The sequence below is a fragment of the Natrix helvetica genome (genome assembly GCF_964273705.1).
Source record: "Natrix helvetica genome assembly, chromosome: 1".
In the NCBI taxonomy this organism is placed as follows: Eukaryota; Metazoa; Chordata; class Lepidosauria; order Squamata; family Natricidae; genus Natrix; species Natrix helvetica.
Window position 1 is genome coordinate 296,649,732 of NC_138548.1, and position 25,908 is coordinate 296,675,639.

Below are 25,908 nucleotides of genomic sequence, written 5' to 3' on the forward strand. Positions count from 1 at the left end.
TGCCTCTTTTGTAAATGCAGTTTCTATACATTACTTGCATACTTTGAATAGGTATTATTCAATGACCTCATAACAGATGCTATGAGTATGCAAGGATAACTTTGCATTAGATAGAAAATATTTCCTATAAATGTATTTGTTAATCTGGGGCAAGATGTTGTCATATTAACTCAACACCCACATTTATGCTGCTACTTCCAGATGGATCATTCTTAACTCTATCAATCATAAAACATTTGTGGTCAGAAAAAAAAGTGGGGAAAAAATCAGAAATTTTGGAAATAAAATGTAAATCTACATTGTTTGAAATTATGTAAAATTCTGTTTATGAGGCATAGTACTAGCATGATTTTTAAAACCATTCATTCTGTTTTCTTCCAGCTTTTCCTTTAAAGGGAAAAAAAATAGGAGGAAATCTAATTGGCTTAGATTTTTAGTAGGAAATTAGTTAACTGAAGCCATGCAATTGCATTCCCTTTAAAACAGCTTGAAACACTGTTTGAAAACTATTATTCAGTACTTAGTCTGACATTTATACTGTGCTCAGTTCAACTGTATTGCTACTGTTTTCACTGCTGGATGGTGTCTTGGCCTTTCATGCAAGTTTAGCTGAAACACGGAATGGCAGCAGGAATCTGTTGGAAAAAATATATTTGCAGGACTATTTCCTCCCAAGAATTTCTAACAGAGGGAGAGAGTAATTGGAGAGTTACTACCAAATAGCAGTTCCAAGGATTGGATCGACTCCTAGTAGATGATCTTTTTGAAGAATCAGATCTCCTGCGCGGCATCCTTCAGCTTACTGAGGAAGATCGCGGGACATAACATAGCTTAGCATTTAGTGCTCAAAATCTCACATGCTAATACTTTGGTTTTGCTTCCCTGGCCAGGCTCTGTGGTCCCCAGGTGACAAGGGAATAATATTTGTCGGCTGGTGGCATGAGCCATTCAGGTTGGGATTATATGCCTGTTCCAATAGAAGGTAAGTGAGATCTCACGGGTTGATAAGAGATATTATGAATGTAATTTTAGTGGGCCAACCTGAATAATTGCTTTGAAAAACTCAACAGGTTTTTATTCAATTCTGAGATCAGTCATGATTTCTGAAATTCCCCTATATCAGTTGTATCAAAGTGGTGGCCCACGGGCCAGATGCATCATGCGCAGGCCACGCCCACCCCAGCTCCACGAAGGGGAGAAATATAGTGAAACATCACATGATGGCAATATGACGGTGCAGGTTTGACACCCGTGCCCTATATGGAAATGTCAGTTGGTTTTAAAAGAAAACATATGGGGGACAAACCCAACTTAATATCTGCCTTTCCTTAAACAGGGTAGCCAATCCTGTGCTGCCAGTCCACATTTCCAAGAAACTGCATAAAGCATCATCCCTAGGGTTGCTTAATTCATGGGTTCTATTACCATTAGCAAATATGAGTATTTCCTACTGAAAAGGAGATTTTAAGCTTCCAAATCCTTACTGCTATACCGCTTTCTTTTAAGTAAAGATTGTGAATATTGAATCTTATTGTAAGATAGAGAGTTCCCCCTCAGTCTGGCATGATGTCTGGGTTGGTGGTGAAAAATGGTTCCTTCAGGTGAATCTTCACCTGTCCCCTCTCCCTGTTATAGGTCAGCTCTATTTCTCTTCGATCTGTCTGAAAATAGCTGTGGTAAGTCATCTCAGAGATTATCTTAAGTGTCCTAAAAGTGAAGGAGTTTCTTCAAACACTTGCAGACTAGAGAAAATGTTCTGCTTCCCAGAATCTGCCATAAACAGGTTTACAAATTGACTACATGTTGTATACAGATAGCCCTCGATGTATGACCAATTGTTTAGTGACCATTCAAAGTTACCTCAAACTCCCCCAGAAAGGTATTTACAACCCGGTTTCAACTGCAGGGACACTGAAACATTCCCCCATCTCCCCCACCCATCCCACTGGGTCCCCCAGTTCTTTGCCTGCTCCCAAGCTGGCCACTCAGCCGCACAAAGGAACCTAAACCGATCAACAGAAGCAGGCAGCCCCAAAAATGGAGCCTTCTTAAAGTACTGATCTTTCTACAATCTTGCGAGTAGTACTGTTTGCTTAGAGAATAGCATACGGTTGCCATAAGACCAGCAGCCTCTGTAAGGAAGCTGAGTTTTGTTTGTTAGGTTACATCCCTAACACATTGCATCCCATCCCATCCCATCAGCCGGGCTCCTCTGCAAAAAGCAAAAAGGTAAGTTGGGTGAGGTTGGGCTGAGAAGCAGGCTGAATACTACAAGTCCCTTGGGTGGCTGAATGGGAAATAGGTCTCAGCCTACAGGCTGTAAACTGTCTCTGTGTGCCAGTTGCTTCTACTGACAGGCTCCCTTGCATGACCGAGTCGCCTGTTTGGGAGCAGGCCAAAGCCTGGGGGGACCCCGAATGATAGAGAACAAGCACTGGGTGCTTAGGGGGTGAGAGATGCCTGGGGAAGGTGCAGCTGGGTCTGCGCTGTGCCTCCAAGGCTTCTCCAACTATTGAGGCACCCCATATTCCATTTAACAACCCACATGTTCATTAAATGATTGTGTTGAGAAGATGGGGGTTATTATATATTATGACTATAATAGACAGACTCCAATTATTGTCTTCAGGCAGCAAGAAGTCCAGTCTCAACTCCTGCTTTGCTGGGTTCTGCAGGGCTCGGTACTTTCTCTGCTTCTGTTTAACATCTACATAAAGCCTCTGGGTGAGATCATCTACCACCATGGCCTGAGATAGCATCAATATTCTGATGACACCCAGCTGTATGTCTCAACCCATAGTGAGTTAAGCAATGCCTTGACCTCCCTCTCGCAGTGCTTGGAGGCTCTTAAGGACTGGATAGGGAACAGTGGGCTTAAGTAAGCCCTGGTAAGATGGAATGGCTCTGGTTTGGGGCTCTTTGGCCCACGGAGTCAGTGCCATCTTTGGTCTTGGATGGGATGGCACTGATCCAGATAGACCCGGTACATAATCTGGGATTCTCCTGGACTCATGACTCTTTCTCAGGGAGCAGGTGGCAGTCGTAGCCAGGACACCCTTTGCACAACTACGGTTTGTGCACCAGTTATGCACTTTCCTGGACCAACAATCCCTGCTCATAGTCACCCAGGCCATATCCACCTCCTATCTTGACTATTGCAATGCACTTTACATAACAATATAATTGAAAAGAAGTATCCAAATGCTTCATTTGATTCAAAATGCAGCGGCCCTCATGGTTTTATAAAGGCCTAGAAGTGCATGTGTGTCATTTTCTGCAGAAACTGCATTGGCTGCCTATTTGCTTCTGGATCCAATTCAAGGTGCTGGTTGTCACCTCCAAAACCTTACATGGCTTGGGACCAAGAGAGATGAAGGCCTATCCTTTCCGGGTCACATCTACCTGACCCACCAGAGTGGGGAGGCAGGGAATGCTACAAGTCCCCTGTCTTAAGGAAGTCAGTCTAGCCCAGCCAAGGAAAAGGACCTTCTCTGTGGTAGCTCCCTCCCTATGAAGCATCATCCCTGTGGAAATAAGATTGGCACCTTTTATACACTTTCGCAACGCCCTGAAGACTTGGTTTTGCCAATTGGCCTGGGGCCCCAGAGTGGGATGGAGCCCATCAAATGACTCATTTGGTTGTTGTCACCAGGAAGTGGGGATTTATTGCTTTTTTATTCTTTTTATATTGGGTTCTTATCTTTGTAAGCCATCCGAAATCATTGAGAGTGAGTTGAGTGGCCACATAAATTTTCTTTAAAAAACGAATAGTTGTAAGTTGAGAACTACATGAAATATACAAATATGGGTCAGGTGTTTTGTATTTCCTGTAACTGTAGAAAGAAGAAAAGTACTGCTTTTCTTTCTTTAGGACACCGAAGGAAAAACATGATGCCTTCTTGTGTTTTTGATTACCCCCAATGTCATGTCAAATACTGGGATTCTGCAATGTAAGGATACTGTTTCTAATATTCTCATATTTTGAGTGGAATTCAAGGAATTCCCACAGGTGTGTCATTTTTCTGATGTCTGACCTTTGAACAAGCATAGTTGGGCATTTCAAAGTTCATATAATATCTCTAGCCATTGAGCTGAAATGTTTTCTATTTGAAAACCATCAAGAAATAGATTCTCAGAAGGAACTTTGGAAAAACAAGTATAGGCAATAGTTTCAGAAGGTCAATATAAATGTTAATTGTTGGAATGGCTCTGGTAATGTTCTGGTAATGTTATCACTTGGTCTTTGGTCAATTGTTGCAACAAAATGAGATTAAATAACCTTTCTTATTGTCACATATGCAGTTGTCTTAAGACACAACTCCGTCCTCAACTTTGCACCCCATTCTGTTTGCAGAACTATTGACTTCAGATGATCAGTCTGTCTCTTCTCCCCGGCTCAGCCCTGACCAAACTCACCTGTTATACTTGGAGGGACCAGTGTTTGGGTCTCATCGTCAATGCTTGAAGCTACAGTTGGTGAGTGCCTGAAAATATGTTGCCTATCCCTGTCAACTGAGAACAAGTCAAAGGAACATCAGTTCATCCTTTCTGTTCCAAAATTCTTTTCCCTCAGAAATAATAATCAGCCCCTTCATGCTATTTCCACTCCTAAACTTTCGGGGCTTCCATCTCTCAAAGATGGAAAAAAGAGGATTTCTCAGTGGTCCAGTACTGTCTCCCTCCTAAATAAAGGTTTATTCTCAAAATATTTTTAATAAGCCAAAACTAATTGGATTCAAACATCCTACTAAGCCATAAAGAACTGTTTAAAAAGACTGGGTTCGCTGAATACACTAACCTACAACACCACATTATCACTCGGCATGATGTATGACTCCACCATACAAAAACTCCCAATATTTTCAGTCAGAAGCAGTGGTGCCCGGTGAACTAGAAATTATATGAAATATCAGGCCTAACATCTGAAAGACTGACTTCCTAGACCATTGCCATTGATCGGTTATAGTTAGAAAAGTAAATGATGATGTCTTAGCCAGCTAGTACAGAACATTTTCAGTCACTTGAAATTGCTCGGTGACTTTTATTATATTCTAGTTTGGAATGAAAAGCAAGCTAAAAAAATATAAGGGCACATACAATCAATGCCTCCTGTTCTTGTATCTACTGAATACAGATTACCATTATAAAACTAATACTGAAATCTAAGAGTTAGGAAAATGCTCAGTATGCAATCTTCTCTCCTGCTTAGCTCAACTGGCAAACAAAGTCATCCTATACAGTAGTGGACATAGTCAGAACTTCCACAGCTGGTAAGTCCCCATTTCAGAGAATATATATCCCAAATTTGAATACCGTTTTGTGATTACCCTCCCATTTCTCCATTTTATGTATTGTCTTATTGCCACATGGACTCATTTAGGCACTTAAGAGTTGTTTTTGTAGTCTGAAAAAGAGGAATATTTTAGTGAATGCTAGAATTTTTCTTATACTGTATCTCTGGTGTGAAATATCTCCACAAACTCTTTTTTTTAAAGGTTTCTATGGGATTTACTCAGGAGCACTGTCCATGCTTTGCTGGGCCTCTGATAATCGAAGAGTCTTACTTAGCACATCTCAGAGGAGTAGAAAGGTAGGTTGATGCCAGCAGAAAATACTTCATGTTGGAAAAAAGAGATATAACAACAGGGCTCTATCTGTTCCCACCAGGCACTACCCTGCGGAGAAGCCAAAGAGAAAGAAGTGATAGGACAGTGAAATTTATGTGGTGAAGAACAATTGGTTTTTACAGCAAGCGTCTTAATGTTTGCATTCTGACTTAGGGGCTTAGAGTAGCATAACCCTCAGGAAGTAGATCAGAAGAATGATTAATATGAGTTTTCTAGCTCAACAAAAAGTTGAATTTCTATAACCTGTAGCCATTGTTTTACAAGGAACTTTACAAATATGCAATCCATTATTTTCATCTAAGATGATGAGTCCTGTGGATTACAAAGATTCTTAGAAGAAAGCTTCTGTCTCTTGAAATTACGTAAAAAAGAAGTTAGGACTGAAAGATTAGGGCACAATATAAAATTTATTAAATCTTGGATAAACCCATCACCCTTGTAATTTATGTTGAGAGAGAATGTGAGAATGTTTCACCAGTAAATTATCCACACATTTATCAACTAAGTCCACAGGCACAATCTTTTTACCATCTAAGAAGACATTTCCTGACATTTAGAACAAGTAATCAGTGGAACAACTTGCCTCCAGAAGTTGTGAATGTTCCAACACTGGACGTTTTTAAGAAGAGATTAGGTAACCATTTGTCTGAAATGATATAGGATTTCCTGCCTAAGCAGGGGGTTGGACTAGAAGACCTCCAAGGACCCTTCCAACTCTGTTATTCTATTCTATCTTTTGTAGGAAGTGTTAGTTGTGGATACCAAATCAGGAAGTGTGAACTCTATTACATCAGGTACAATGTAATCTTAAATTGTGTGTGTGTGTGTGTGTGTGTGTGTGTGTGTGTGTATTCAAGTCAGTTTTGACATGACAAATGTTCATCTCAAAGGAGGGCAAATTTTTGCTGCCTTGTGCTAACTCTTTGATTAAATTTAGATTTCAGTGAAGCCAACAGTTCCTTTACCCTAGACGCCTTTTCTTTTTAAAAGCTTCATACCATTTTTCTATATAGATCTTAATGCCATACTGGGCACATGTCTAGCAGGGTTTTTTTCCATTTGTTTCTAAAGAAACAAATATCAAGATTATGGCATTTTCCTCTAGAATTAGATTCCCCTCTCACTTCCTTTCCCACAATGTCTTTAAGAAGATGTTGGATAGCTATTTGTCTGAAACGGTATAGGGTTTCCTGCCTAGGCAGGGGGTTGGACTAGAAGACCTCCAAGGTCCCTTCCAACTCTACTATTGTATTGTATTGTATTGTATTGTAATGGTCTTTGAAAAGGAACTTTCATGCATTGGGTCATGAATCAAGATAACCAAGATAAATCTGAAATAACATCCTTGATGCTTTCCCTAGGCACATCAGAAGGTAGCTGGACTCTACTAGGAGTTCAGCAGGATCTGCTAGTGGTGAGCTGTTCATCTCCCAATTGCCCTCCAAGTCTGGTAAGAAATTTCCTGTGCAGATCAAGATAAGGGTTGCTTTGGGGCTTCCATTTCCCCATTACCATGACAATTCAGAGACTTTGGTAAGTCATAATCATTACTGTACTTTTCCCCATATACTGTACTTGCATGAGACATTTTTTGGTTGTCTTCTTCCTTAATTAATCTGTGGAAGACGTCAACTAATCCTCCTTCCCCTAAAAAAAAATCAGTTTCGACATTCCTATGTTTACATTATGTACATCAACATACAAACACCTGAATACTTCTTAATCCAAGCTCTGGTGCCCTAGAAAATCTGTTCTCAAAATGGAGGTCTCTTACAGACATGCTGCCAAGTCATGAGTTGTGCAAATCATAATGAAAGAGGCAATTGTTTCAGCAGTGGATAAAGCACCATTTTGAGTTGCTTGCTTTTTTGGGGGGTTCAGCTTCATTAAGTCGTCATTTTCCTACAGCCACTTTTGAAGCAGGCCTCCAATCATCACTGTGATTTCTGAAATCAGATTCAAACCAGCAAGCCACAAATAGCATAAACTGCTTTCAAAGTCACCTCGAATCAATGATCTGATATCCTAATTAGGCATTATATTTAAGAGGAAAACGGATGAGCTTAGTCCAGAGTGGGTTCCTACCGGTTCGGACCAGTTCAGCCAAGTAGGTAGTAACTCGGCCGGACACACGCCCAAACCGGTTCTATCCTCGGCGCCATCTTGATTTTCTGTTCTGTGCAGAACAATCTTCTTTGCAAAAATTTTTTCCCCTTTTCCAATGTTGTGTGCATGCGCAGACCTTTTAAGTTGCAAATGCACACACGTGCGGAACCGGTAGTAATGCTGGCAGGAACCCACCGCTGGCTTAGTCCCTTAGAATTTGCAAAAAAAATATACATTCTTACAAATATGAGGACAAAACTAGCTCCCATCAGGCCACATATAATGCTAAGAGATTGTGTGACACTATACCATTCAAGGTAGTGCTTCTAGTAACAGCATATTATATCTGCTTTATAGAAAGTGGGTGTGCTCCCCCCAGCAGGGAGTGAGCTGAAGCTACAGTGGATCAGTGTGGAGGAATCTTCTGCACTACCTGACATGGAATGGAAAATCCTCACAGTGGATCCTGCTTTGTCTGAGAAGGGCAGCCCATACAGTAAGGAAGCAGGTCCACAGAGCTTCCTCCTAGACATACAACTATCTCACTTGCTTTGCTAGTTGGCCAGAATATATTGTGGGCTTTGCATTTAGTGGTCCTTGATGGAGCTAGACTTGGTTCCTGGACTTAGTAAGTTAAATTTATGGGGGTGATAACGACAGTTCTGCAGAAGAGTAATATCCATTCGCCAAAAATAAACTTTAATCTGCTTTTGGCATAAAGATGAGATCAGACTCATTGTTCTTGAGCGCTGGAAGAATCCAAAACAGAATGAAGAGAGAAAATAAGTATTGCATGCATCTAGATTCTCATCCCCTTGTGCTGCTTAATTGAAAGGAATTGCTCTCATTTTATTTCCTAACTTAAGGATAGGACAAGAGAGTTCCATAGAAACCTGTTGCGTGCTATATAAAATAGAGAAGTTCTAAAGCATTAATAATTGATTTGTAACAAACTGAATTCCTTTGGTAAAACATTTGGAATAGAGTTGGCTAGGTGGCAACATTTAAGCAACCTTAGCCAAACTCAAAAAGCTGGGGAAAAAGGCCATCAGGAAATTCCAGGGTTCTAGTGAGATTGGAAAATCAAAACAATCAGGAGTTTTCTCCTTTTATCCATACACTTCGCTTTCAGGGCTAGGTGTTAGTATTTCTGGTATTTCATGCTCATGTATTTCAGCTGGTATTCATGTTCTATTATCCAAAATGTTTCAATTTATAGTTGACAAGTAAATCTACTTATAACACATATAATTTGGGAAGCCATAAAACACACACACACACACACACACACACACACACACACATTTTGATCTACATTGTGGACTGAAGGCCATTTTTAATACCACTACATATTCAGGGGACTTTTGATCTAAAGCACCCTACTCTGAGATTTCTGCAAATAGATGACAGTGCTGGTCACAAAAAGTTGTGTAGAGCCATACCTGGTTAATACTTGAATTAAACTTTCAGAAGGTCCATAGGCTAGATTTGGGTCAAAAACAAACATCATGGGAGAAAGGAATGGCATTTCAGTTTTGCTTTCAAGAAAGTTACATAGATTTGTTTATGAAATTGCTATAAGATAAGATATAAAATAACCTTTATTGTCATTTTTTTTCCTGTGGGCACACTGGCACACATTAAAAATGAAATTCTGGTGCCTGCTCTCAAAAGTCTACACATAATGCATATATTGTTGGAAGGAAACAATTTTTAGGATATTTATTTGTGTTATATAATTGGGATATAGATTTTCTAGACCAGGAGCAAAATGTCTTGGTTCTGCATAATGTAGGAGTATGTCTTGTACTTGGAAATGTGCACAAGAGGAACCGATAGGTTCTTTTTTTGAAGAAGAAGAAGACGATTTTATTTTTTATTTTTTAAATGAACACAAACAGACAAAAACAAAAAACACAAAACCATCTTCCATTACAAATTGTAGAAAGTGTGACGGTTGGTTGCAAAAACTTCTGTGCATCCCTTCCACAGTCATCACCTACAATTCATATCGAATCACATATTTTAAATCAAGTATGCAGTATTTATATACATTGCTTTCATCATACCTCAGCCTTCATTTGACTGTAATTGTTTTTACATCCTTTTATATGAAATATTCCAATTTAGAGCAAAACCACATAATGGCATTCCATTAACTCCTCCCAACATCCTACAATAAAATTGCATCTTTATAACATGTTCTAAAAAAAAAATTGATTATATTTAATTTCTAAACTTCCTTTCATAGTCTCCATTTGCAATTTATATAGAATTTCCTCTTAACAAACCAATACATTTGCATTATTATCATTATCAATCATTTATTTAACTATAAACATTATCACTTCATTTTATACATAATACTTAATTTTGATTATCAGCTTTCATTACATCAACCTGTGTCTTTCCAGTAATAGTGCAGTCTTATGTCTCTTGCCATTTGTAGCATTAGCATTCTGATTAATTTCTTGGTAAGTCTTATATAGACTTCTCTTTGCAAGTTATTGTTCATTTCATTTCTTATGTAAACTCGAAACCCTCCATTTGCTTTTTCAATCAGTTTATCTTTAGTTATCACTCGTGCTTCTGATAAAGTTTCTCTCCTTACCTCCATTAATTTTTTTCTCTTTTCTTCTTCTGTACTTTGAAGTCTGGGGTAGAGTTCCAGTCCATCTATCTCTCCTTTCCATATTCCACTCTTCATTTCCAGCAAAGCTCAGTTTACTATCAATATCAAGTTTTCTTGTTTCCTTGATTATTTTTTCCTTCAATTTTTAGAACTCTGTCCTCCACTTTTTCCATTTGATAAACATCCCCAATTTTTCCATCAAATTTTACTGTGCTGCGTTCTATATTCTCCAATCTCTTCTCATTTTTTCTGTTACTGCTAAGATCTTTTGAATTCCAAACATAATCATTTGCAAGTTTCTTTTTCTTGTTGCACCATTTTCCAATTTGTAAACACTGCCACTATAACATTTGAAGCTTTTTGTTAGATTTGAAGTGAGTTCATTTATAATCTTTCAGTCAAGGTCTCTCCTCTCTCCACTCCAGCTATTGAAAGAGCTCCCGAAGAGCACCTGTATAAACAACCCGTGCTCTTCCCGCTATCACTCACAGTAAACAAGCTGAGAGACCTTGAAGTGTAAAACAAATGATCAAAGGGAAAGAAAAAAAACAATATTTCCAGCCTCCAGTCTCCAAGCGGCCGTGTTACTTCCTTTCCTTCTATTGTTACAGACCTCTTTGTATTTCTTTTAATATCTTCTTTATAATCCAAACTTACAGAGAAAAGAAAAGAAAAACTTTATAAATGGAGAAAAAAACCCATCCAGTCCACCATTGTAAAAATAAGGGAAAAAATTCTTAATCCATTGATATATAAAAAGAAATAAAAGTAGAAGAAAAACTAATCCATTTAGTTTAAAAAATAGGAAACATTTGCAAAAGTTCCATCCATGAAAATAGATTTTAAAAAACAAGGATAACACACTGTCTAACATAGCTTAATTTCACAGCTTACTTTCTTCTGTTTTCAAATTTAATTTAAGTTTGATTTTTTTGGGTAGTCTCTTGTCTAATAATAAAATTTCCTCACCAAACGGCACACTTTCTCTTTCCGCTTTCCTCCCGTTCTGGAGCTGTCCCAACTTCAGCAGCTTCAGTGACTGCGCTTCTATCTCTGGCAAGAAGAGGTTCTCCTGGATAAATCAGGGACTTTGCGATGTCCCTGAGATCAGCAGGACATACTCTTCCCTGTCACCGTCTCTGTGGGACAGTTTAGGTCCAAAAGGACCGTCCAGTGACAAAAGTATCGACTGTGATCCTGGAGCTCCAAGATTGCATGTCGTGGCGATGCTAGCTGCTCCTTTTCTCAGGAATCGATAGGTTGTTAATAGGTTGATTTCCCTTGGTCAGTGAAGTTTGAAAGATGTCCTTCAAAAGCTCACTTTGGACTTTTCTTATAGCTGACCAGTCATTTGAAGCCATATTGCTGATTCCTCGGGGAAGCAAACAAGGAGAAGAAGGCCGTTTTCCCCTTGTGGTTTCTCCACATGGTAAGTCACATCCATTCTTCTTTTTGGCTTGAGTAAGCTATTATATGTGCTAACAATTAGTCCTAATTTTCTTGCTTCATTTGAGGTTCCTTGAAATTTAAAGGGGCAAAGGTTATTTATTACATAGAGCTGCAGTTTGCTGCTTTAATGAGTTGGGCCACATTTCCAAGAAACTAAGTGTAATTTGTTGATCAGGATTTCCAGCCTCTGCTTGTTCCCTTTTTCTTCTTCAACTCTAGATATCTGTTTTCTTACTTACGAAGAAGAGTGATGTTAGAGCATTTTGGATTCTCAGATCACTTTTCTAAAAACAGTCCATTTCTGTATATCTGCCATTTTCTTTCCAGGTGGTCCACATTCAGTTTTTGATGCTTGCTGGCGTCCAACTATGGCAGGTCTCTGCCGGCTGGGTTTTGCTGTGCTTATGGGTGAGTGGCCCAGGATTCCCGCATTTAAATTTCTTGCCTTTGTAAGGTTTTGTCCAAAGAGACATTGCATGCTACAGGTTCCAGTCCATCTGAGGTGATTACCTCAGTTAATGTCCACTTGTTCAGTAACCATTTGAAATGATGTTGGTGCTGAAAGAGTGGTTCTTATAACCAGTCCTCGGATTTCTGGCCATGCAGCAACTAGCCCAGATTTCCAACCTCACAATGTCCTGCAGTCATGAGATCACCAAATGCGACCTCTGCAAGATGCCAACAAGCAGTCAATGGGGAAGCTGGCAGAAAGTTGGAAGTTATGGTCACATCAGGTCCTTGCTTAAAAACCCACAGTAATTTATTTGATGATGATAACGGGGGACTGCCAGAACTGCCATTGCTAAAGGATGCAGTCACATGATGTCACACTTTACAACTATGTTGCTTAACAGTGGCAATTTCGGTTCCAATTACCCTTGTTAAGTGAGGATTACTTGTATTTGTGAAATGATCCTGCGTGCTTCAGATAATTAAATGAAAAGGGTAGACTTTTCTAGAGAGGAAACTTGTGATTCCTTGAGAGGACCTTTTCACTTCCTCATTCGTTTTTCTATGAAATAACTTCTGCTAGTTTGAATCAGATTACCAAGAAAAGGGGCAAAACTACCAGGAAGAGTAGAAATTGGACAAGAAATTATTTGCAGCACACTTCCCAGAAGAAGAGGCTGTTACAAGACAGCAGCATCAAATGAGCTTAGATGCAAGATCTTACAACACTGTTTCACTTCCTTCCAGTGTGAGAACATATCCTCCATGAAATGCACATACAGAATATTGCTGCCTCCTCACCCTTTTATTGAGATGGTATCAACTTTCATCATACAGTTTCAGGAGTATAATGTCTGCTCTTCCTTCAACGAAAACATTCCCATCGCAGTATTTGCTTCAGCAAGAACAACGGAATAGATTAAATCTTTACTGAGCAAAACTCATGGTCCCAGCTTTGCTCTTGGAATGGAGTGAGCTATTATTTTCAATGCATATTCTTCATGCATACGTAGCTCACTTCAGAGAAACTTATTGTTTCGTTAGTTATTAAATCACAGTATCCAGGAAAACAGTTTAATAGTACATAGAACTTTGATTTATCAGTGGAGATCAAACCGTGACTTACGGTCTTTGTAAGCAATGCTCACGCCAGTTTTAGAATTAAAACTATATATGGAACTGTTTTAACAAAAAAGAGAATGACTTATTGGAATATTTGAGCTAGTTACTTACTCCCTTTGCAACTAAAACCACAGCAGCAGAACAGGGGTGGATTCCTGCCGGCATTACTGCTGGTTCGGCATGCAAAAAAATGTGTGCGTGCAAAACGTTTTGCGCAATTAGGTGTGCATTTGCACCTAAGAGGATCTGCGCATGTGCACAATGTTAGAAAAGGGAGAAAAAAGTAAATTTTTGCAATGAAGATTGTTTTGCGCATGCGCAGAAACAAAAATCAAGATGGCGCCACCAATAGAACTGGTTTGGGGGCGTGGCAGGCCGAGTTACTACCTACTCAGCTAAACCGGGCTGAACCAGTAGGAACCCACCTCTGCAGCAGAATGGCATCAGAACGAAGTCATGGGAGACCAATAACAGCACAGTAGCTGGTACTTCTCATGAGCAGCTTCACATTCTATACATGGGTTATCTTTGACTATAGAAATGCTTAATTTTTGAAAAGTGCCTGATAGCCAGGTGCCTTTCTTGGAAGCTGCTTAAAACCTGGAAAGCACTGGAGGTTGCCCTTGACTCTTCTGCTTTATTTTTTCTATACAGTGAATTACAGGGGTTCCTTGGGTTTTGGCCAGGACAGCATTGATTCACTCATCGCTCATGTTGGAGTGCAAGATGTGGCGGACACTCAGGTCAGTCTCCTTTGTTTCTTCATTTTTTTCCTTCCCATTCTGTGGAAGAAGCCTGAGGTTAGGCCGGATTTGAGGCTAGAACAGAAGGCAACATTATTGTATCATATTTTGTCTTCTTTACAATGGTGGATAATCTGCCTTCTTTTTGGGGTTAGCAAAACAAGCCATGGTCACAGATATGGTGACTGCAAGGCAAGTCTATAATATATAATGGTCCTATCAAAGTAGGGCTCTTCTTTTCTCCATCCCTTTTGGCTTCTCTGCACAGTTGGATGAGTTGGCCCTTAGCAGATTCATCCGAGCCAGTTTGATGCGGTGCTCAGGTCACGGGTGTTGGAAGAGCAAACTCAGTATTTTGAGTAGCAGTGCATTACTGGCATAGCCTGATGCATACATTCCTGTTGATCTGTCAGCATCCCTTTGAAGAAGAAAAAAATATTTCTCTTGCATAAACAACAGATATTTGCTGAGCTTCTTAGGAAGAGTTATTAAGGGTCTTATTCGTATATTGTGGGCATGACAAGTCACAAGTTCAGTTTTGTGAACTGCGTTGCACTCTACTGCCCAAGAAACTGGTTTCTGCGCAAGGTCTAGCTGTGCAACAGCCTCTGAGATACTTGCTTAATGTTCCTCTTACAGCTGGCGGTAGATGTGGCACTGCAGATGGCATATTTGGACCCGAATAGAATTGCCTTGTTGGGAGGCTCTCATGGTGGCTTTATCTGTTGCCATTTGATTGGTCGGTTTCCAGAGAAGTACAAAGCCTGTGCAGTCAGAAATTCCGTCACCAATATGGCCACTCTACTGGGGACCTCTGACATTCCCGACTGGTAAGAAGCATGCCTCCTCAAGCCCTCTGCACCGTCTAGCCCAAGAGATTGGCTTTTTTGCCTCCCAACCCAGTTCAAGCACACATGTTCTGGAGTCTTTTGCCAATTTCATCTGTGCATGTCTCGGTTATATAACTTAACATCCTAATTCAGCTCTCATATAGGGCTGCCTGATCCTCAATATTCAGGCGCCATACATCCTCCTTTTTCCTTTCTGAGCCTTTCACAAATGCCATTTCTAGCAATCAGGTTTTTTTTGGCACCTTAGTACAGGCAGAGGTCACGGGGATAAATATTCTGTACACTTTCCCCAGGCGGTACGCTTCTCTAGGTCTGCCATACTCCTATGAGCGGATTCCTACGGAAAAGGATCTGGCTGCCATGCTGCTCTCCTCCCCCATTATTCATGCTACAAAGGTAAGAACCAATAAGTGGAGCTGCTCTTTTACTGCAGAAGCTATGCCTGCAGCAAACATCTTGCCTGTGTTTTTTTTGCTCTCTATTTCATGTCTAAAGCCCTGTAATTAGATAAAAAAAGTTCATAGTTTAGCATAAGTAGTGCTCAGATGTAGAATTTAAACTGTACTGCATTTCCAAGCAGAGTCCAGATGGGCATTTGTAAGGAATATTTTAATGAAGACTCAAGTTGATGACCTGAATGTCCCCTTCCATTTTTTTTTTCATTTCATTGATTGATTCTGTGCCATTAAGTCAGCTTCAACAATTAGCAACCATATATTTTATATCACATGGCTATAGTCAGAATGTTTGTAAGCTGCCCTGAGAGGACAGATAAGTAGCTTATCCGTTCCAATAAATGCACATTTCCTGACAACTCAGCAGAAAAGAAAGAGCAATACGACTCTGCATGTCTATAAGCTTATGTGTCTGTCAGTTCTGATGTGTGTGTGCCATCTCATTCAACTAGAAGGCTGTTGTGAACCAACCTTGTGAATAACAGAAGACAAATTGCACTATTAGCCTAATTTGAATAATTCACATAGATGTATTCTGCCATTTGGGGATCCAACATATACTGGTATTTGTTTTATTATATTTTGCTTGAAAACAAATATGAACAAACTTGCTCGACTCAATGTTACAAGCTATGTGAGGGTTTTTTGGCTGATTACCTCTTGGTTCCTCCCTCTCCTACAGGTACAAGCACCTCTGCTGCTATGTGTTGGGGCAAAAGACCGTCGAGTGTCTCCTTACCAAGCTTTGGAATATTACCGTGTGTTGAAAGCTAGAGGAATCCCTGTGCGGTGAGTTGCCATTCAATATATTGAGTCAAAGCAAGAGAATGTCTTCTTGACTTTTTTGTTTAGTCACATTCCCATGGCCAGATACCGTGGCTCCTGCCTTAATTGTACTGTAGTGGATTTGCCAGCAGAGTGGAGGAACAAAAATGAATTTGAATACAGGTAGTCCTTGCTTACCGACAGTAATTGAGACAAACAAACAAGCAAACAAGCTACTGCTCTTAGCCAAATAGAACATCCAAATTAGAGGAAGCAGAAGGCTAGCCTGTACATAGAACTTGTGAATTCTGTAATAAGCAATTGGTAACTAATACTAATAAAGATTATGTAATATTTTATCCTAAGTGAAAGAGATGCCCCAGTTTTGTATCAATTGCAATTTCCAGATAGGTTTCAAGTGTTGCTCCATGCAAAATTGTGATGTCAGAATCAAGACAAGATCTGATCTGGACAAGAATAAGAATTGCAAAACAAATCTGACCAAAGGAGTGCAAACGTGCTTTTCACCATAGCTACGTTCTGTAAATTCAGTGACAACATAGAATTAAGAGATATCTTAAGATTTTAAGTGTTTTCACTTTTAGTACAGTTCTATGTAAAACAAACCAATACCATACCAAAACTTAATACTGTATCCAGTTTCTTTCCAACAGCATTCTCCTCTTGTTTTCATTTAATTAGAATGTTTATCATTCACCCAGCCCTTTCTGGAAGTTAGGCATTGTTTTAGGACATCTTAATGCTTCTTGGTGTTGGATGGTAAGCAACAATACATCTTAGAGGCATCAGAATGCCCTGGAAGCATTGGGTGGCATCCCACTCCAAGATTCCCGATGATCTCCCCCTAATTGTTGACATTGACTAGCATGAGAGACAAAATTGAATTCTGTGGGACATTACAAATGTATGGGGAAGGAGTCAACAGCATTCCTCTAGCATTAGCTTTTGACTTAATACTTGAGGCCTAATTCCAGACTCTCTGGAAGAATATCATGATTAATGGGATTGAATAACACTGAGAAATCCAGGAAAAACGTTAGGGCTGGGCTTCCATCAGGTTTACAGCATAAACTATCTAGTAGGTCACTCAATACTGTATCTTGGCTAAAGGCATGATTGAAAAGGGTCCTGCTAATCAGCAACATTTCCATGCATATAGGTAAAGGTAAAGGTTCCCCTTGCACATATGTGCTAGTCGTTCCTGACTCTAGGGGGCGGTGCTCATCTCTGTTTCAAAGCTGAAGAGCCAGCGCATTCCGAAGACGTCTCTGTGGTCATGTGGCTAGCATGGCCAAAGGCGCACGGAATGCTGTAACCTTCCCACCAAAGTGGTTCCTGTTTTTCTACTTGCATTTTTACATGCTTTAGAAATACTAGGTTGGCAGAAGCTGGGACAAGTAAAGGGAGCTCACTCCGTTACGCAGCGCTAGAGATTCGAACCACTGAACTCCTGACCTTTCTGATCGACAAGCTCAGCATCTTCTCCACTAGCCACTGCGTCCCTTCCATGCATATAGATGCATATCACTAGCGTTATCTAGATGTGTATTGTATAGGTGCATAAGGCCCACCATTTCTCCATCGCTTTCCCCAGGGAAATGAGTTACATTGCACAGATCAATAATTGTCTGAGTAAAGGGAAGGTTTTCTTCAATTGAAATATTAGACACAGGGGAACATATCCCATTTAGGTGGTGCCATTGATTGCTTCCTTGATTAGGGATCCAGTCTTTTCCTGGGTAATTTAATCAGCCATGAACAGCATTGATTTAACAAGCTGCTAATAACCTTTATCTCTCAATTCTCTGTCCATATCCTCAAATTTACAAGCTAGGAAGGATGCAGAGTAGCATGCAGCATTAGAGATTATATTGCAAACTGACCCAACCACATGCAAGCAGAGTCAATGGAGTTTATAAACGAAGAACACAAATGACAAGTTTTTCCAATCTGCTGCTATGGGCTTTTTTTTTTTTTTTTAGAAAGCAAGAATAGCAGAAAAGCTATATGCCTGAGTGTCCAACTTTCTTGGGTGTGTTACTTATTGGAAAATTTTATTACAGTTGGTTATGCTGAGAAATCATACACAGGGATTCTTCAATATTTTTTTAAAAAATAGATTGGTTTGTGATTTGAATGATTCAAATCACAAACCAAATCAGGTAGATAACAGTGAATGCTGAAAAGACAACCCCTTGTAAAAAGGCCAGGAACCACTTTGGCAATGACAGATGACAAAGAAGTTGACAATGAGAGTAGATTGGCATAGCTTCTTTTTTAAAAAAATGACGTGTTTATTTTAAAATGAGTGTACTGTCAGTACTGTACTATCTTTACTGTCAGTCAAAGCAAAGAATTTCCCTCAGCAATTCAGGAATATTTTTAAAACATGCCAAAGAAACAGTAATGAAAAGCTACCTTGTAACAACATACTTCTAACAAAGAACTTTTGCAAAAGACTTCACCAATGTTCCTTTTTATAGACTGATGTGGTATCCAGAAGAGAATCATGCCTTAAGTGGAGTAGTAGCTGAAGCAGATGTATTTATGAACTATGCCCAGTGGATTACACATCACCTTTTCAGAAACGTAGATTGAAAGTCAATTGCCAACTAAATATGAAGACATCTAAATTGCTTACAGTGATCTTCGCAATGTGTCAGGAGTTTCTTTTTCCCCAACTTAATGTACAATCAGATTGTGGACATCTGAAGATTCTTCTTTGCCAATAATACCTTCAAAATGTTTTTAAGGAATTTTGTTAATAATGTTACAAATATCTACTCAAATCCTGATTCTGATTGAAAAATTGATGTCTGATAACTGGCCTTCCAAAAAAAGCTTTGCTATTAGATTGCTAAATGATATAAACAATCAAGCCAACTTGTTTATTTGAATAGATGGATATGCGGACATAATCCAAAGGAAATTCTCCAATAAGGCTTCTCATTTGCAACTGAATACTTTTTAGTGGGTTGGTTTTATATGTGAGCAGGTCTCGGCATTAATATATTTTTTTGATGATTAAGGAATGATTAATGATATCTACTCAGAATCACCTGAACCATGAGTGATAAATAAATGTAATAAACAAACAAATAAATAAATATCAAAGACTGTTTTTATTCATTCCCAGTTCTCTGATGGAATATTTGTTGCTTTTAGAAACTTCTGATGGAAAATGCCCACCATTTTCCTCTATCAATAAATGTGGATATACTGCAAATTACAAATATTTGTTTACCATAGATATTAATTATAAACTCATTCATCAGCGATGGACTCTTATGAAACTGTAACACCATCTCACACACACGAGATGAATCAGCAAGGTCTTGGTGAGGTTGAGGAGCACACACACTCACAACCAGCGAGCTAATGTGCTGATGCTGAGGGCACTAGCTAGATGAATACCTGGTAGGCAGATTTTCTTTCCTATTTTCCTCCCCAAAAACTAAGGTGTGTCTTATACTCTGAAAAATACGGTAATTATTATATCAAAATTGAGGCCTCTGTAAGAATGTATATACAATTTGACATGCAGTTGCTACAAACAATGTAACTGTAATTACATAAGAGATAAAACGCAGTACAATCATTTGTGGTGGCTATAATTTATGTTACTGGAGAAGTATTTCTGAGAAAGCATAGAAATATTACATGTACTATTACGATAGAAAAACTGTCAGGTTTTAGATGTGAAAAATGTCATTTTAGATGTGAAAAATATTTGAACCACATGTAGGTTAAACACACCTATAATGGACCAATACATTAATCATTAACATTTTAAAAAAATGAATGTTTGGACTGCAAAAATAAAGATATGGTATGATGTTTTGTATGTTGGTTCAGAGGATAAAGAGGCTAATTACATTCAGCTGCCTTGGACAATAACTTCCATGAACCCTTGGAGTTGGCTATGAATTGTTATCTTTTGACATCTGGAGAACACCAGGTCACAAGTGATACCAAAAAAAGAGAAGGAATTTTCAAAAAAACCACACTGAAGGTCTGCAGCACCTATTTACCAGAAATTATCCCAGGACTTGGAAATGGTACATGTGTTCTAAGGGCAGCAATATTTCTTTAAATCAGTGGACTATTCAACCTCAATTGAACTTTTAATACTGACGATTAAAAAAAAAGAAATTGCAGACAATGTCCATGTTAAATATAAACCCAAGAACTGCTCCAATGAGGAGGCCATGGTTAAAGCCTTACATATTGAAACTTCTGCCCATGAATATATTCACTGAAAGAGCTGATACTCATGGATAACCACCAACCAGTCCTATCAAAAGGATATGAGGGATTTAATAATGCAACACATTAGCTTATGCTTAGTTAAAGCATATTAGTTTAGTCATATGTTCAGCTCACACTTCTTAGAGGATGATTCCATTGTTCTCATTAAATTTGATAATGTTTGAAGCCATGATGGTCACTACCATCAATATTTCTTCAGCTAAGTGCCTAGCAAAAGATGCAGTATAATAAGCAATTAATTGCTGCACATCCTCTTAGCCACTTAGATAAACTCCACAAAATGGAGCAAAAAAATTGTCACTGATGTCAGCTTTTGGAAGTATCTTTTCTATAAAATCAGGAACCTTTTTTGGCAATGCTTTTCACGTGACATGAGAATGACTGTAACAGACTGCTCTACGCTAATTCTGAGAATGGCGAGATGAGCAGGAATTTATGATAAATATACAAAAGCTCAGCTCAACCTCATCACTTTGTTGATCCAGTCAACATACATAGAGATTCGGATGAAGGTGGCAGGCACGTCTTTGCGAACACATACCCGCAATGGGGTGATCACACCTTGTAGCACCCAGCAGTCTTGAGTCAGGCAGGCCAAAGGACCTCCAAAGTCACCCTGCAGAAAAAAGACCAACTCAAGTCAAAAACAAGCTCTAGCTTAAGGAGCACAGCAACACTTGACAAAGTACATGGGTTGATTTTCTACCTCAGATATTTGTTCAAATGGGTTCCATGATCTATTTGCCTTGAAATCACTTATCTGCAACTTCACTTTTCAGTTCAGATCTTGGGGGACTATTTTTCACTGCTCATCTTTAAAAAAAAAAAACCAAGAGGTTGCCAGGCAACTTTTTAGGGGACATCATAGCAACTTTTTAGGGGACATCATAGCAACTTTTTAGGGGACATCATAAGGGCCTAGGCCCATCTCCATTTTTTTTTAGACCAATCTCAGAAAATTGCCTCCCTGAGATATTGACAAGAATATTGTAAGACTGTGAGGTTAGGTGATTTAGGAGATTAGCCATTTTTCAAAACTAAAAGTATTTTATTTAAAAGTATTCAAATTCTGGGCATCCTAGGCTGAGGTTATTGGAAGTACCATATTTCTGCCTTTCTGTAAGGCTTGTCCCTTTTCTTTACTATTCAGCTTTCCAGATGTTGGCCTCTCATTTGTGTATTTACTTCTCTCAACCGGTCACTTGATGGAGTTTTCCTGTCATCAACCTTGATCTTGATGCAAGTCAAGCAATTCTGTTCAATACAAATCCACCTCCCTGCCCTGCTCACCTCACAGGCTCCCACGCCAACTTTCAGTGGTGATGTACATAGCTCATTCTCCTTCAGATGGCCTTGAAGTGCCACATTGCAGTTTTGATTGTTCATGACTGGCAGCCTGGCCACATTGAGGACATTGCTATTCCCAGTCCCTGTGTACAAAGAAGAACCAGAGCATTAGATAACGTGTGAGTTATGGACCTTTCTGAGGGTGAGACCCTGTTGATGGTCGGAATGGGGCAACTCACCTCATCCAACTCATATTACTTTGGGGCAATTTATTTATGGTTTAGTAGTATTTTATGAGCTCACACCTATAAAACGTTTTGAGTTTTTATAACATAATCGATATGTAAATGCTAGAGCAGCGATGGCGAACCCTTTTTGGCTCCTGTGCCATAAGTGGGGGGAGTGCAGGGGGGTTGTGTGCAGGCATGCCGCACCCATAATGCAATGTGCGACCCCCCAGTGCGCATGCGTACAGTACAGGCGCTTCCCCCCCATTTTTACATGCTTTTTTTGCCCTCCCCAGGCTCTAGAGGCTTTATAAGAGCCTGGGGAGGGCGAAAACAGCCTCCCTGCCCCCCAGACGCCCTCCGGAGGCTTCAGGGAAGCCTCCGGACAGTCCCTGAAGCCTTTGGAGCACTCAAAATGATCCTCCGAGTTAGTTACTTCCGGTTTGCTCGGAGGGTCATTTTAAGCACTCCGAAGGCTTCAGGGACCATCCGGAGGCTTCCCTGATGCTTTCGGAGCTCCGAAAGTCACTTCCGGTTTGCTCGGAGGATCGTTTTGAGCGTTCCGAAGGCTTCAGAGACTGTCCGGAGGTTTCCCTGATGCCTCCGGAGGGCGTCCGGGGGGGCGAGGGAGGCTGTTTTTGCCCTCCCCAGGCTCCTATAAAGCCTCTGGAGCCTGGGGAGGGCGAAAAATGGCTTTAAAAAGTGTGAACTCAGCTGATAGGGCAGCGCCTCGTGTGCCCTGACAAATGGCTCTGCGTGCCACCTGTGGCACACGTGCCATAGGTTCGCCATCACTGTGCTAGAGTGTATATTTTTATTCCTATATCTACTTGCTGTATTAAAAATATTTTTGCTGCAGATTATTATGATACTGTGTATTTCTCATCTTACATAACAGACTGCCCAGAGAACAATATTATTGGGCAGGCACATATAAACATGAATAAATAATCAAGGCAGTGTTATTACCCACATCATGCAAACCATATAAACAATATGATAGCCTTTCAATATGCTAAATATCAAGTTAATAGTCAGGATATGCCAATGTCCCTTTAAAAATGTGTATTATTTAAATGAATTTTTTAAAAAAACAATGCTGGTAAGTAGTTATCAAACTCTGTAGCACCATGAACCACTCAAATTTCAAATAGGGCAAATTGATAATATTCAAACAGGATTTTTTTTCATCACCTTAACAATACGAGTTCAGGAATGAGTTCTAAATAAATGTTCATTGAAATGCATGAATCATACAATAGCTTAGAAAATCTTCCATATAAGGAATATCCTTAACTGGAAGGGAATCTGGTTAATAAAATATTGAATTTTTTTTGTCTTGGTTACTTTTCTGGGAGATTCTCGATATGGAAGATATTCCTATTTACGTATGTCTTCACTTTTCTAATAACTTCATATTCCTTTGAAATTTGCATAACGGCAATAGAGAATTTAGGGAGGGCTTTTGTGCTTAATTTAAAAAAAATAGGAGAATTAACATTATTCATTCATATTGTATATGAAGCTGTCTTTTGGTTTAAAGTTTTCATAATTGATCAAACACTACTCCAATTAAGAGGTATCAGCTACTATCCTAAACTCATTGGTCACATGTCTGCTTAGAATTGGGTCAGAGGAATAAATTTTGTACTCAGAACTCCACTAACCTATATAAGTAATTCATAAAAATGAACTGATAGAAGGTCAGTTTATGAATTTGTACTCTGTCCGGATAAGCTGACTATCTAGACCTGTGATGGCGAACCTATGACATGCGTGCCAGAGGTGGCATGCAGAGCCCTCTCTGTGGGCACATGCGCCGTCACCCTAGCTCAAGCCAGCTGGTCGTCGGGTTTCCAAAGTGCACATTACATGCCGGCCAGCTGGTCGTCGCGTTTCTGGCGCTCTGACGCACACGCGCATACAGATATGCACACGTGCCTTACGGTTTGGGCACTCTGTGCCTAAAAGGTTTGCCATCACTGATCTAGACAATGTGGAACACAATCCTGCCAGGACTGTGACTTTGCTTACATATGCAAGCTTCAATTCCTGCCAGTCATGTTCCAGGCTTTCTCTCCCACTGAACAAGGAATAAAAATGTGAGGGGAATATTACCTAGCCAGTTCCTGAACTAATGGTTAAATTGTCACACACTTTATATCCAAGGGGGAAAAAATCCACATTTTTACTTCCTTGTCCCAGCAAAGATAGAATTCCTTGAATATGAGATTGGACCAATTGGCTTTGAGATCTCCCGAAACAATCCTTTTTCCAGACTGTACCTCCAGTGCTACCCCATCCTGCAATCTCACACTGGGTGTTCTCGGGCACAATGTAACGCTCGGGTGGAAGGCAGATCAATGCCACACGTTCATTCAGAAGTGCAGGCCTATGGTGAGAAAGAGAAGGCACAAAGCAACTAATTCACATATTTGTTCTGTACCCAGAAGCCACTTCAAAGGGCTGATCACATTCCAAGCACACCCAAGGTTGGCTGGATGCCTGCTGATGCTGGCATCACATCCATGACCGATCTTTCTGCCATGAAAGAGTGATAGCTGCTGCATGAGTCCTTCAGCAAAAACATACAAGTAGGAAGGAGCTATTTTCAAGGAGTCATCACAAGCTTAGGGACTGCGTGAATCTACCTTGAGCAAGCCTTTTAAGTTTTTATTCTTTTAAATTCCTTCTTGTAAACCAAATTCACCTAAGCTTGTTTTCTTGTAAAAGCTACTAATTGACAACTGCTTTATATCAGTTTCTTTAGCAGCTTCAGTCACCAAAACAACTTTCAGCAGAGGAAGAAAAATACACCACACAGGGAAATATCTTTAGCGTTGTAACACCTTTTGCCTGAAAGCTATATACATCCTGTCTTCTCATTCCAGGAAAATTTCCACTTGCACCTAACCACTGCCTAAATCTGCCCTGGCCACCTCTTTCTCTACTGCACCTTCATCATGTTGCCTTCATCACATCCTCAGCTTAAGAGTAAGGCACGTTTAAGTCAGCCTAGCCCTTATTATCATAACCACCCACCCTTATTTTAGTACCATCCAAAAGAAGTAGGTAAATAGTATTAGGCTTTGTAACCTGAGGGGAAGTCAGATGGCAGAACTCAGAACAAAGGCAACAAGTCCAGATAGAGATGGGCAATGGCAAAGCAAACGTTAGACCAATACAGCTTTCCATCAGTTCAAAAAAGGGGTGGGAGCACTGTAACATAATGTGGCTAAATGCCTACTGATGAATGTTCCAATAAGGATGTGGTTTTCCTGCCCGGCTTCATGTTTTTGCTCTGCTTTGTTTTGCCACCCATAGTACAGCCCTGGAATATATTTTCTAAAGATGCAATTATGTATTTGTTCATAAAGATTTTTAAGATACAGTATGTGATCAGCCTTGGGTAGCATTCAGGTTTCAGTTCCTGAAGCAGGAATATATCCAACAATTAAGAGCAGAGACAAGAAAAAAATAGCATTTCAACTTAATTCTCTGTTTCTGAAAAGGGATATCTTTGATGGAAAAAAACACGGCTAGGTTTCTTCCAGAGGAGATGTGAAGAGATCGGCTTACCTGATTGAGAATCACGGAATCTAGTAATTCTAGTTTAATTTTTTTGAAACTGACTGAGGAAAGGAAATTTAAAACATTACCTGCAAAGTCCAAGGAAGGAAGCTGACTGCCAGTAAAAAAAGAAACATCTTCAAATAGTAAGATTGCTGCCAAATTTAGTCTTGGCCCTGGATAAACCAATCTACCCAGTAGACATTCCTATCCTACAGAGCTATTGTAGCCCATTGGTGAGAATGCAGTATTGCAAGCTACTTCTGCTGGCTGCCAGCAGTTTGAATCTCACCAGCTCAAGGCTGACTCATCCTTCCAAGCTGGTAAAATGAGG

General features: G+C 39.7%; 2 protein-coding genes across 2 annotated transcripts in view; one reads left to right on the forward strand and one right to left on the reverse strand.

The window, feature by feature from the left end:
* The window catches only part of APEH (acylaminoacyl-peptide hydrolase), a 43,404-nt gene extending 24,215 nt beyond the window's left edge, over nt 1–19,189 (forward strand). Inside the window, exons 31-45 of the mRNA XM_081966397.1 lie at nt 891–982; nt 1,636–1,676; nt 4,355–4,476; nt 5,210–5,270; nt 5,496–5,590; nt 6,370–6,421; nt 6,989–7,077; nt 8,091–8,229; nt 11,705–11,794; nt 12,142–12,222; nt 14,041–14,129; nt 14,769–14,959; nt 15,274–15,376; nt 16,118–16,224; nt 18,705–19,189. Of these exons, the coding sequence (XP_081822523.1) occupies nt 891–982; nt 1,636–1,676; nt 4,355–4,476; nt 5,210–5,270; nt 5,496–5,590; nt 6,370–6,421; nt 6,989–7,077; nt 8,091–8,229; nt 11,705–11,794; nt 12,142–12,222; nt 14,041–14,129; nt 14,769–14,959; nt 15,274–15,376; nt 16,118–16,224; nt 18,705–18,819 (1,467 nt within the window). The 3' untranslated portion in view covers nt 18,820–19,189. The remainder of the gene's footprint in view (nt 1–890; nt 983–1,635; nt 1,677–4,354; nt 4,477–5,209; nt 5,271–5,495; nt 5,591–6,369; nt 6,422–6,988; nt 7,078–8,090; nt 8,230–11,704; nt 11,795–12,141; nt 12,223–14,040; nt 14,130–14,768; nt 14,960–15,273; nt 15,377–16,117; nt 16,225–18,704) is intronic.
* A 135-nt stretch (nt 19,190–19,324) lies between these two features.
* Nucleotides 19,325–25,908, reverse strand: part of MST1 (macrophage stimulating 1) — a 28,675-nt gene continuing 22,091 nt past the window's right edge. Inside the window, exons 16-18 of the mRNA XM_081936762.1 lie at nt 24,290–24,396; nt 21,781–21,920; nt 19,325–21,106 (exon numbers count right to left, since the gene is read on the reverse strand). Coding sequence (XP_081792888.1) covers nt 20,945–21,106; nt 21,781–21,920; nt 24,290–24,396 — 409 coding nt within the window. The 3' untranslated portion in view covers nt 19,325–20,944. The remainder of the gene's footprint in view (nt 21,107–21,780; nt 21,921–24,289; nt 24,397–25,908) is intronic.